Source organism: Stigmatopora argus, chromosome 15, assembly GCF_051989625.1.
Source record: "Stigmatopora argus isolate UIUO_Sarg chromosome 15, RoL_Sarg_1.0, whole genome shotgun sequence".
In the NCBI taxonomy this organism is placed as follows: Eukaryota; Metazoa; Chordata; class Actinopteri; order Syngnathiformes; family Syngnathidae; genus Stigmatopora; species Stigmatopora argus.
In genome coordinates, this window is record NC_135401.1 from 6,767,985 (window position 1) to 6,781,280 (window position 13,296).

A 13,296-nucleotide genomic window follows, 5' to 3' on the forward strand; every position below is an offset into this window, starting at 1 on the left:
AATGCCGCTGCCGTGCGATACTTAATTTGTCGGGCTTTAAGAGCACTGAGAATACATAGTTGTATATCGACAATACATTATGGATGTAACTACATCTTCATCTCATGCTTTGAGACCACGTACCATTTTGAAAACAATTACTTTTCAGTTTATTATTTATATTATTATTATGGTTCCCATAAGGCCATCAGAACTTTGCGAACAGGTTTCTTCCAAACGTTGACGCTTGGATTTCTCTTTTCAGGCTGTAAATCAGGCCGGGGCAGGGCCTCACAGCGAGCAGGTCAATTTCCAGACACCTGCGACCATTCCTGACGCGGTCTCCTCACTCAGCCTCTTGGACTTGCCGTCCTCCTCGGAGTCGGGCCACTCGCGTTCCACGTGCCTCTTCCTCAAATGGGAGGAGCCTAACAGCAACGGAGCGGAAATCTCTTCGTACGTAATTTCCCTGGACGAGCGAACAATCACGGTGGAGCCGGCGACCAGTCACCTGGTTAGCGGTCTGCAGCCGGACAGCGAATACAGGTACTGCTATTGGTTAACTCAAAAATGGCAAATTACCATCATGTTTCATTGCCATAGACATCGATAAACGTCTAATTTTGGCTGGGAGGGACGATCAGTCCAATTGTATTAGTCTGTCAAAGGACATTCAAGGACAAACAAAAAACCTGCACAAAATAACAACTCATCCTGTGAATCACAATTTGCTGTTGTTATTCCTTCATAAGCCATTCTGTTATTACCTGTACCTGTGTTTGTGTGTGTGCATGTCGTGTTTTCAATCTCAGCTTGTTTTTGTTCCCATGTCACCCTGCTCTCTTGCGTAATGGCTGCCACTGAAGCACACCACTGTGTGCATGTTTGTCTGTGTGTCCTTTTGCATGGCACTGACGGTAGTTCTTGTTTATTTACAGCTAATGGATACTTGAAAAGTATCTTAATATTCGCGCCATTGGCGATGACAGTTCCTGTTTGTGGTGCGCTGCATAGTTGGTTTTCATAAAGTGGTTCAACATTTGATAAAAACAAAAAGAATTCGAGATGGATGACCAAAAAACAAAAAGAATTCGAGATGGATGACCAAATATTGCCAATATGAAACTAATGACAGTTAAAGGGACAGATAAAACCTTTGTGCCTCGTGCATCTCCGTACAACAAATTTAGTTTAATACATTAAAAATTATGTAAATAGTGGTTAAAATTGTATGTATGTAATTTTTACGAACGAGAGGGGTACTTTATGTTTGATTCATAAGTCTGCGGCGTCACTATAGGCATTTCTGTTATTATGTAAGCTATATATATATATGTATATGTGTATATATGTATATATGTGTGTATATATATATATATCTATATATATATATATATCTATCTATATATCTATATCTATCTATCTCTCTCTCTCTCTCTCTCTCTCTCTATATATATATATATATATATCTATATATATATATATATATATATATATATATTGAAAGGGTGGAGTAGCCTTGATTTTTAAAGAATTTAGACTATGTAGCTGCATTACAATTGCTGTGATTTTTTTTTCATTATCACCATGCCAACGAACAGGTGCTCGTGGTGTAGTCAATTTCAATCAAAGGTCAACCACATTAGCCTCCAAATGTCACGTGCGTCCCTGTCAAGATATTCGCCTCCCATGCTAATCACTTCATCAGTCTATGCCAGGAAAAGAGTCATTTTGTCCATGGTGAAGCATGCATAAAAGAGCAAGAAAGGGGTCTTTTGTTACCACGTATATGTATAACAAGGAACAACTGCATTTGAATCATCTAACGTTTTTTTCATTCAGCGTGGAGATCCGGGCAGTGAACGCAATCGGCTGTGGTCCAACTGGCCCGCCGATGCTTGTGAGGACTCGGCCCCTGCCCCCGGCCCCGCCCCCTCTGGAGTGCGCCGCCACCGGGCCACAGAGCCTCAAACTGAAGTGGGGGGAAAACGCCGGCAACTCTCGCTCATCCCTGCTGACCGACGATGTTCACTACATTCTACAGATGCAGGACAAAAACCACAGGTGAGATTAGTGCAGGTGCATAGATTTTGTTAATATTATGCATCAATATTTTTATAACCTTAAATCGTTCAACCTGTGGTGAAATTTACTAACTGAGATTCAGGGATTATTCACTGAAACGATAATCTATGTGTACTCCTCGACATGAGCCCCCACAGAGAATGAAAAATATTGCGGTATATTCCCTTTTATTAGAATTATGGTTTTGCAGCTGTGCCTGATCAAATGACCAGCGATTTGAGCAAGTCCTCCACTTGCTTCTTGTCAAATGCAGGAACGTCAATACTACACGGAAAGCACACTCAAATCATGAGCAGCTCATTAAAAGCCCCGAGTGTGTGCCATGTAACCAGATGTACCACACAGGAGTCACGTTGAGGCTCAGTCAGGGAGGAGGAGGAGATAAACATGGGAAAACCATTTCGGTCGATGTTCGCTTCACTTCCTCTTTTAGAGGTATCCTCAATTATGCGCTGTTGCGCAGTGGATCTATAGTTAGGGAATATTTTATCTATTTCTTTTGCCTTTTTGCAAAAAAATACTTAAATGACCGTGCTTCAAGTATGCCCGAAAGTAACACGCCAGGAAAAAATATATACAAACATATTGGATGCTTGGATGCAAATGGAGAAAATCTAATTTTAGGGGTTTGGAAGTCGCATTTAATAACCTTTCTGATAGACTCTCAGTGCCACCTCATGCATTTTTATTCATCTAATCACATTTTAGGAAATCAAATTCACTGCGGAATCTAATAAAGAGGTGTGTTTTGAAACTAAATTATGCAGATTGTTTTAGATGGTAAGGGAGGTTCACATTTTGAAATGTGTTTTTCACATCCTGGCATAAAGTAAACATTGAACGTAGTGGTAGTATTTGATGTTTTCTTTGGAATATGATTAAATCAACGCAAAACTTCAATTTCCTCAATGAAAGCAGACGGCCTTTGTAATTAATCTAATCTGGATGTTTGAAAACATTGATTTTGCTTTGGAGGAAAAAAAAGATTCAAATAGGAACCTCTGCATACCGTTACTATTCCTGAAATTGGTAAAAAACAAATAATTTATGATGTCACAGCTGTGGAAAGTTCTGGTATAGCTTGTATGTATGTGTTGTGATGTTCTTCTATATTTGTTCTTTCCTCGCTTGGCTCAATCTCATTACTGGCCTTCAAAATCCCACGACTTGATTTTTCTCATTTCCGTTGCGGTTCTCTAAGCTCCATGGCAACCCAGACTAAAAGCTTTCTTAGTTCAAAAATACGTTCTGAGATTGTTGCAGGTAGAACCTAATCGAGGATGATAACAACTGATGAACAATAACATTCGTTCTGCTCTCCTACTTTTGCCTCACATCAGGGTTTCTGTAGGTTAGTCAGGCAAGCTTGGCTTCCAGTCAAGGACTTGTTAAATACCCCATCTCAATTCAGTCGGGTGTTAATCAGTGACGTGATGATGATGGATAGTTTACCAGATGAGGTTGTGATAGATATATTGTCTTTTTTTTTTAAATTTATATTAAGCATCTGACTTTGTATGAGGGCATATTTACCACAGTCACATATCAGAATTAATCTTGATGGGCTCCATTACTACTACCTTAATCGATTAATCTCCAATTTATTCATTAACACATTTATCGACAACCTTTTTTTTGAGACATTGGGATGCTGAAAATGTTCCAAACCCTCTCAATTTTAAATAATCCTGTATTTATTTTAATCTTTAAAAATATTTAAACATTTTATAAAGAGGGAAAACTGTCAAAGAGTGTTATTTTTTTAAAATCATAATTGATTTTTTTATTTTGTTACTTGCTCTGTTAGTGTTATTACTTTTATTTTTATTTGTTTTAATTATTTTATTTTTGTCCCGCCCGGACAACTGAGCTCTCTAACTAGAGCACTCAAACTTGTCCACCGGGTTGCAGATATAATATTTTAATAGAATATTTAAAAATGTTATTGTTGTCTTTTTAGTATAGAAATGCACTGAGAGCTAGTGTTGAATAACACCTAATAAAGCTAAATACAATTCAAGGGGAAGATGAAATGTAGATTACAATCACTGAAAAAGCTCATTTGCAATCTAATTAGATGTCAACTGATTTAGTATTTATGGCAAAGAATCGGCAGTGTGAGTAGAAATCAGTCCACACAGCAAGATTATAAACAACAAATCAAAACAAAACAGCATTAGTCAGCACTGACTGCAAAAAAATCTCATCAGGAGCTCTGGTTCATGGTTCTTCAAAAGCAAATATCTTAATATAAGTAAGGTATGAATTCACTACCATTGACGTCAATCAATATCCAGCGATCACTACCCTTCCAGCCTTAATAGACTGGAGGGGGATTGACGCCAAGGGCAGCCTATGAGTTAAAATCACGGTATGTTACCTAACCATCAAAGACTAAACATAAGAAGTTAAAAGATTTGCAGCAACATAGCAAAAAGAAAGGGCTTGGCTAAAGGAATCCCCTGACATTAACCCCACAGAGAATGTAAAATTTTGAAAATGTTATCGGCAGGTTCGTGACCATCTACCGGGGCCCCAGTCACACCTACAAGGTCCAGCGGCTTACGGAGTCCAGCAGCTACACCTTCAGAATACAGGCCTTCAGTGACGCCGGTGACGGCCCTTTCTCTAACAGCTACACCTTCTGCACTACCAAGTCCCTGCCACCCGTCCTCAAAGGTAAAACCATACCTGGTCCCACCTCTCTTTTCTCCACCCCCGCGTTTGCACGCACCAGAATCGTATTGATACATATATTGATCACATGACAGCTCCCAAGGTGCAACAACTGGAAGGGAACGTGTGCGAAGTCACGTGGGAGACCATCCCACCCATGAGGGGAGACCCCGTAAGCTACGTGTTGCAGGTGCTGGTGGGCCGTGAGTCAGAATATAAGCAGGTAAATATTATAGACCATTAACTAAGAGCATACTTTTAGATGTGGAATCCTATCACAAGTTTTTGGGCAGGATACAATATTTGCCAATGTTACAAAGTCTGCCAGAGGATAGGTTCATTTATATTCTTGGCAGGCATGTCATTGTTTACTAATGTCCTCAGGGAGAAGACAAAAATAATGAAAATTGAAGTGTAGTTTTAGTCCAAAACACTAATCATTTAGGATTAGAAATTTTGGCCCGCAATAATATGATCGACCACTAAAAATTGCCCGCTCCCGTTTGAAGAGAAAATGATTAGCTTGGCAAATTAGTGACCCCGTGATTGTGTGGCAGGTGTTCAAGGGCGAGGACGGAACCTTCCAGATTTCGGGCCTGCAGGGCAACACGGACTACCGCTTCCGCGTGGGCGCCTGCCGCCGCTGCCAGGACTCGTGCCAAGAACTGTGCGGGCCGCTCAGCCCCTCGTCGCAGTTCACGCCGCGACGCCAGGAGACCACGGCGTCCACGGGGGTGGCAGGAGGTGGAGCCTGTGCCCCCTTCGCCCGCCCGGCGGCGGGCCTGATGTCGAGCGACGAGCGCTTCGCCGCGCTGATTGTGTGCGCCTTCGCCGGCCTCTCCATCCTCATCGCTTGCTTGCTGCAGTACTTCTTCATGAAGTGAGGGAATCTTTTTTCTTTTTTTAAACAACAGGATAGAAAGAGAAAGCGAAACCCAAGAGAAACTTTTTATATCAGATCGTCAAGATAAACACTTAAGACGCTCTTCTTCTTCTTAAGGCTTTTATTTTAGTGTGTTTGTAGCTGAGCTGAACCTCCGCAATGACGGCGAGAACATTCATCCACAAGCCTTAAATAGCTGTCAGACTGTCTTCATGTTTTTCTTTAAAAATCATATTTCTTTAGAGGGCGTGTATATTTCCTGGTTCGTTGTTTATTTGATTCTTTTTTTTGTTTTTTTTTTATATTTACGTTTGTTTGTTTTCTGCAGTCTTTATCCACTCAGCCATATTCTAATTTAGGCATTCAAAGCTTTAGCATATTGAATGATACATGTACACACACACACACACACGCACACACAACACACACACTTGTGCGTGGACAATGACTCAACCGGTGTCACGCACGCACACGCTTATGCTCGCCAAAGTGATGCAATCCACGTATGATGTAAGATGCTGCTATCCTCTTGATTTGTTTTTTTTTCTTTTTTTTTCTCGTGTGGAAACCAGTTATCTAATATAAATATAAGACAGAAATATATAGAGATATACACACACACAGAGCAGAAATTAATGTGTATTTTTGAAACAAATATCCTGATTCTGGATCAGACCAGAGCCAAGTTGGGGCATTAAACTGGAGCCCAGTTTCGCAGCCTCCATTCGCTTTTTGGGCCCTTCCACGCAGACCCGCTGCAACCTTGTTATATTCGCTTTTTCTTCTTACCCCGTTCGGGTGTTATTATTTCAACCCATAATACGTCGGGATTTTGTTGCAACTCGGTGCGCTTTTTTTCTCAGTCTGTCAGTTCGATGCGACGGCGTTCTTACTTTCGACATAACCGGGATGAGGAGAGGGTACGGTGGACCCCAGCATTCTTTGTCAAAGTTTCAAATGCTTTGTTAATCTAAACTATTACAGGGGTCCACTCTTATCGTAATTTTGCCTTAAATATCGAATCCAGAAAAAAACATCGTAGCATTAGCTAATGTTCTTTTGTACTCCGATGTCCTTCAAAACTGTCGTGTCAGAGCCGTAACAGAAAGCCCTGCATTTAGCCCGTTTTTGCTTTTCATTCCTCATTCCTTGGCATTTACAGAAATAAACGTCCAACCCATTTTATATGGGAGGGTCGTTGCTAGCCCCCGCATATGAAATGGATTGTACGATCGATCCATAAATTATCTAGAAGCCCTTGCAGTAAATGTTTACAATCGCAACTTTAGAATGTAAACCTTGAAGTGAAGTTTTCTGAGGTGGGAGTTCGCTCCTATTCTGTAAAGAATGCAGAAAAGATGGTATATATGCCACAACAGTTTGCACGTTCACGCTGGCAACTTCCTGTCAATCAATGTGAGAATTTCACCACCAAAACCTTACATGCGCATTTACGGCTCTGATGCTACCTCAGAAGGCGGAAAATTGCCAAACTGTCTAAGCTACAGATGGAAGAAAGATGGAAATGTGCCACCTTTTTTCACCAAAACGTAGCCGCCTTTCTGGCATTCCTTGCGTGACGGCTCTGTTACTACCTCGAAAGGCGTAAAATCACCGGGTGAACTTCGTCTACAACCTTCTGTGTTGTTTCTCTTCACCTGCATTGGTTAATCCAATAATCGCTTTCGCACCCCAAATCCTTGGCCGCTCCGTCGGACTACCATTTCGTAGTTTCCCGTACCTTTTCAATCAAGCCGACTGTCTTTTTTTTTTCTCTCTCAAACCTTTCCTCAAATGATATGCAGGGCATCCTCCCTCCAACAAACACAAAGCCAAGAAACGCAGTCCAAAGAGGTCACCCCGACCCGTAAGAAGTGGAATCCGCACATGAGGCCTGTACCGTACCTCAGGGAAATAGAAAAAACAAAAATTTATTTAAAAAAAAAAAAAGTAAAAAAAGACAAAAAGGATAAATAAGGGTCCTTAACCCTCCTGTTAGTTTCCTTTCTCGTGAACAGCATATTTGGGGGTCAATTTGATTTTTCACGATTAAAAAAAGCTGTTTTTGTCAATTAACATTTTTAGCAGGATGAATTGTGAGTTAAAATGGGTCAATTTGACCCACCTATCTTAAAAAATTAGACCCAGCTGTGTTGCAAAAAAGTTCAAAATATCTCTAAGTAAAATATTTTCATTTGTTGATGAGAAATTTGACAGCACAAAAAATTATTATAACGTTATACTTCACTTTGACCCGCCTAACCAATCCATTTATTGCAAATATGTCCAAAGCCATTTAAACTTCATTTTGACCTCCAACAGTACAGGAGGGTTAAAAAGACCCCCGTCCCACTCTTTCCCTTTTATAGCCGCCGCTCGCTCATCTCGTCTTCCGCTTATGTTCCCGTCTTTGGATGATGTCGTGCCTCGTCAGCAGGTTTACTCGCTCAATGCCTTTTTTTTTTCTTTTTTTTTGCCAAAGTCTATGGGAAAATGATGGTAGTTTTTGTAGTATTTTTTTTAATTTATACTATATATTTGCATACAGTACTTTACAATGCCAATTACAGTGCAATCTTCATTTATTTATTGTTTAAAAAGATTAAGTGTAGTTCTATACTAATTTTTCTCCTTCCTGGTAGCATGTTTTTTGTATGTTAGAATGATTTTAAAGGCCAGCATTCCTTCTTCCTCCCTCAGTAACCCTTTGAGTACTTCTCATGCAGTTGTTGGGATCCCGCAGTTATAAATCTTGTAACCAAATACGTATGTACTGTTATTTTTTTTAATGATTATTTTAATGTCATCTCTGGGCTGAGTCGTCGTAGTTTTCAAATTGCTCGGAGAGAGAGACATGTAGCAAACGCAAATGTTCCTGCCGGTTGACTTTTTCAAGCAAAACGCGCAGGCTTCAATGTTCTGACCAAGGGTTCTGTGATATTCTTTAACGACACAGCAGCATTATTATTTTTTATTATTATTATTGTTACTATTATTCTCTGACGAAAAGGACAAAAAAAAACATTAACTTGATCTGTGATTATGCTTATTTTCAATATTATCGTTTAAGACTGTTCTTGTTTCGGGTTGCGCAAAATGTGCCATTGTGGAAACACGTCGCATCCCGAGGGTGGTGACTAACGAAAGGGGGATTAAAAGGTCCAATCAATCACACGAGCGTAGGCGGGCGAGTTTATCGACGAGATCTTGTTGGGCTTAGCCAGTAATAGTGAGTGTTTTGTATCCAGTATTTGTATTTTTTTGTTTTGCTAAGAGATGATATACAGTACAGAGATATCTATAGAGCTATAGAGGTGGTAAGTACATTTACGACTAACCTAAGTTGAAGCACTTTTCTATCACCACGAGCATTAGTAGTCTTGAACGGTGGGGGTTGCTTTTTGATCCAAAACACTACTGCCAATTGGCCGCCTTTGACGGAGATTGACTTGACTTGGATGTGGAATGGCCATCGCCGTCAATGGTAGCCAGTGAGTTGAGTGCAAGAACATAGAAGTGATGGAGGATGACAGGTTACTCCCTGTTGTGTTAATTCCACTTTAAGGAAAAAGAATTTTACAACCCCTTCCACACATATACACCTGTGCCTTCTGATCTGTTCATTTGTTTTCTGTTTTCTTTTCTTTTTTTGTTTTTAACAATTCGTAATCAGTTTTTTTTTGACTGAGCAATTGGCCACAGGGTGCGGAAACACAAACACAAACACACACATAAACACACAGACACACACACACACAAAGAAAAACACTTTTAAGAAAAAACTCAGTGTTTGTACCTCACAATTTTAAGAGTTAACATTCCAGGTTGTCATGGTCTACCAATTTGAGATTTTGAAAGAGAAATTCATGCATTTCTTCTTGTTATTGTAAATGTTAGACAATTTCATATGCATTATATAAAAAGAAACTGCCATATCGATTTTAATGTATAGGTCTTTTTTTTTTGGCAAATACTACCCTATGTATGTAAGACGTAACCGTATCGTAGCGTATATATAATATATTTATGCCCAATAAATGTTTTAATTTTTTTCTGAAGTTGAGTGTTTATGTTGCTAAAAGGAATTCAAATGAAACTCATGTTTACACTTTTTAATCACTGCAGAGCATCTTTTTACAAGAAATTTGGACATTAGTCAGCACATATAGTAAGGCATCGTGGAATGTACATCAATGAACAATTTTCCAAGTTTCACTATTTTATTTACGATAAAGAATCCAAAAATCGATGAGATTAATAGATTATCACTGACACAAGGGGAACATTAATGCAAAACATATACTGCAGTACTCTTAACGATACTGACGCAAAATATAAAAAAACAAATTCACGAGTTCTACAGTGCTTTCCAATGTCATCCAGAAAAATACATTCGGTGCAATACATCTTTTACGAGCCAAATCAGATCCAAATGGGTCTCGCCCTCAACTCGGACGGCTTTAGAAGCTGGTGCTAGATTCCATCCATCCATCCGCAACAGCCTTAAGCGTGCTGGTCGTGCGGGTCCGAGGCAGCCGCTGGTCGCCCAGGCCGAAGAGGCGCGCCGCTGCCCCACGGTACTTCCACGACATGGTGTTGTAGAGGATGGGGTTGATGGCGGCGCTCAGGTAGAAGAGGACGACCGACACCATGCTGCAGTGCTCGGACACGGCGGACAGCAGCGGGGACGGCTCCTCCAGCGAGCGGAACTGCAGGTAGCGGCACACGTGGAAGGGAAGCCAGCACAGGACGAAAGCCAGAACCACCACCACTGCACAAAAAATAACACAATAATCATATGTATAACAAGAATTATTGCACTTTTTATACTCATTGGCTGAGCGAAAAATTAGTGGGCATTCTTTAACCTTTGGCGGCCACTGAAGGCGTCCAGTCCATTTTAGCTGGGAGAGGCTAAACTATATCTATAAAGGTTTTAAACTGTTGTATTAGAACAATAGATAGAAAAATGTGATCTAATATTAATAACATCGCAGCTTTCTCTTGTGTTTTATCATTTTCAAATGAGGCTTGAACCCAGTCATTGTGGTCGTCAGGCGTGCGGACTACTGAACCAATTCCACAGAATAGCTTCAGCTCCCATAGTACTCTTCTATGTTTTCATGCGGTAAAATTATCTAATTTACATGCATAGCACTTCATCCTAATCTGTGTTAGCACAACAGTTAGCAGGTTTGACTGCCAAGATCAATGTGAGGCTTTAATACAAGTCAGAGATAGAAAAGGTATGATGTGATGTCACTACCATCAACATTGCATACGTAAATATATTCCATTCATCTTCCGTACTGCGCATCCTTGTAAGGGTTGCGGGGGTTGCCGGAGCCTATCCCAGCTGACAAAAACCAGAGCTATTAGTATTTAACCGTAAATCTAACCTTTTTTTTGTACTTTACAATGCGTTCGAGATGCCTATTGCCGTGCAAAACACTGATGGCTGCCACTCACCCAGCATCTTGACGGTCTGCCTGTTGCTCCTGTCCCGGTGTGCCACGCATGAGCCGACGCTGGTCTCCCGGCGCCTTCGCCACAGACGGCGTCCGATGAGGCTGTACAGCACGGTGAGGCAGAAGACGGGCATGAAGAAGAAAATGGAGCTGAGCCACACCATGGCGCCCATCAGACCCGACTCCACGGCATAGTGCGTCATTTTACACTCCCGCGTGTCGTTGTCCTGCTCCTGGGTGCGGTTATCGCCGAAGCCAGGGTGGTCGTGCTCCACGCCCACCATGACGAAGACGGGCCCGGCGCTGACCAGGGCCACACACCAGAGGGCCAGGATGAGCCCGCGCACCCGCCGCTTGGTCACCAGGGCCTTGGCGCGCAGCGGGAAGCAAATGGCCACGTAGCGTTCCACGGACAGTGCCGTGATGCTCAGGATGGTCGAGTAGGTGCTGGATTCGGACACGAACAGGAAGAGCTTGCAAAGCGCTTCGCCCAAGCGCCACGGACGGTACCGCCACATGCGGTAGAGGTCCAGCGGCATGCACAGGAAGATGAGCAGGTCCGAAACGGCCATGCTGCACAGGTACAAGTTAGTGGTGGTGCGCATGTCACGGCACTTGCCCACCACTAAGATGGTCAAGACGTTGCCGCTCACGCCCACCGCCGACAGAAGCGTGCACGCCGCCGTGATGAGGGCCAGCAGGGGGAGGCTGTAGTAACTGAGGGGGACCAGGGGGTTGGCGTCCTGGGCAGCGTCAGGCAGGCTACAGTTCGGGGACGGGGGGAGGCACGAGGACACGTTGGGCCACGGGGGCATGCTGGTGTGCAGCGGTGGTCCTCACCTTCCTCTCATCACTTCACGGGGATGGTTTAGTATGGGTGTGAATGATGATATTTCATGACAATATGTTCATTATGGCATATGCAGATGTTGCAAAGTCTGTCACCCCTCGTTTCAAGGGGCCTCTGATCGATTGAATATGATAATATGTGCTGGTTTGAGAACCTAAATTGACCTTTTATCAATTTCCAAAGAATAACCAATCAATATATCAATCCAGAAAGAGGCATCGCGACAGCCATGCTGTTGAGAAGAGGTCTCAAAAACCTTCTAGAGCCACTATTGTAAACATTACATCAATCGAGTTTAATGGTTTACAGAGAGAAATGATTGTGAGGAAATAAAAAAATAGCAAAACAATAATTACCCATGTTGTTTGTTCTCTGATGACTGTTTTCGTCGTCATGATGACAAGCTGTTTAGTGACTGCCCATTTGAAGCATCACTGCCAATTTCAGTATCAATTTGGATGGTTTCAACAGCTAAAAATCACATCTAAAACCAAACTTGTCAAAATGTCATTGAGTCATTCAATGTCCATCTTACTTTAACCCCAAATCTCCATTAAGATATTTTTTAGCATCAAACGCCTGTTCCCAGAGAAGGACAGACAATAGTTAACAAAGTCCAATCCCCATTCAGGAACCCTTCTCCACCAGAACAAAGTCACTTTTAAGATTTTTTAAAAGAGACCAGAACAGTACATTTCATGCCAGCACAGTGCGTCCAATTGCCAAATCCCCCTAAATTCGCATGATGGATGGATCATCAGTTTGCACATACGCAGCACAGGACCAGATTTGGACTTTTCCCAAGACATTAAAAAAAAAACATAAATTGGTTGGACTAATCCGCAAAAGCCATCAAAAGTGAGGTTTCTCCAAAAGTCATCCAAAGACCACAGCGATGGAGAACACGAACAAGATGCGAGGAAAAGGAGGAGAGACTCGAATCCAAGTCACCAGCACGACGTAGGAGCGACGCATAGTAGCAGGTAAAGAAGGTCAATGCTTCTCTGAGTCCTGCGCATCTCGCGTGTGCACCAAAACAACCCTAATCGGGTGAGCGTGTCCAAAACTGCAAAGGGAGGGGTTGATTGATTGGGAGGTCGAGGTTGTAACGCCACCTACAGGGTACCCGGCGCAATTATCAATTAAAATAACCTTTGGACAAAGCAAATAAATTCTCTTATTTTGCTTTTATTTTATTTTTATTTTTTTTGTCACTGACTGATTTTTTGGGGATGTTATAATTGATGTTTTTTTTAAAAAAAAAATCATTTTACTTTGTTTACAATTATTTATATAATTAGGAATAATATCTTTTTATAGAGCTCTGTTTTAATTTATGTTGTTTTTAAAATGGA

General features: G+C 41.6%; 2 protein-coding genes across 4 annotated transcripts in view; one reads left to right on the forward strand and one right to left on the reverse strand.

Annotated features, from left to right (window-relative positions):
* fndc3ba (fibronectin type III domain containing 3Ba) overlaps positions 1–9,681 on the forward strand; it is a 55,490-nt gene extending 45,809 nt beyond the window's left edge. For all 3 annotated transcript variants that reach the window (XM_077620927.1, XM_077620928.1, XM_077620929.1), the window contains 5 exons: positions 245–525; positions 1,822–2,043; positions 4,577–4,743; positions 4,836–4,963; positions 5,298–9,681. In XM_077620927.1, the coding sequence (XP_077477053.1) occupies positions 245–525; positions 1,822–2,043; positions 4,577–4,743; positions 4,836–4,963; positions 5,298–5,624 (1,125 nt within the window). In that variant the 3' untranslated portion in view covers positions 5,625–9,681. The remainder of the gene's footprint in view (positions 1–244; positions 526–1,821; positions 2,044–4,576; positions 4,744–4,835; positions 4,964–5,297) is intronic.
* Positions 9,682–9,749: 68 nt separating this feature from the next.
* ghsra (growth hormone secretagogue receptor a) lies at positions 9,750–12,908 on the reverse strand. Its single transcript, XM_077621021.1, has 2 exons — positions 11,093–12,908; positions 9,750–10,394 (listed from the first exon to the last, which is right to left on the reverse strand). Exons 1-2 carry the CDS (start codon positions 11,904–11,906, stop codon positions 10,084–10,086), a joined length of 1,125 nt encoding a protein of 374 aa, XP_077477147.1. The 5' UTR covers positions 11,907–12,908; the 3' UTR covers positions 9,750–10,083.
* Positions 12,909–13,296: the final 388 nt, after the last annotated feature.

What these genes read in the sequence shown, in the direction of transcription:
- ghsra (XM_077621021.1), bottom strand. Translation starts at nt 11,906, where the DNA reads ATGCCCCCGTGGCCCAACGTGTCCTCGTGCCTCCCCCCGTCCCCGAAC. An exon ending in GCAGACCGTCAAGATGCTGG is followed by an intron (nt 10,395 to 11,092) that starts GTGAGTGGCAGC and finishes TTTTTTGTGCAG; the next exon opens with TGGTGGTGGTTCTGGCTTTC.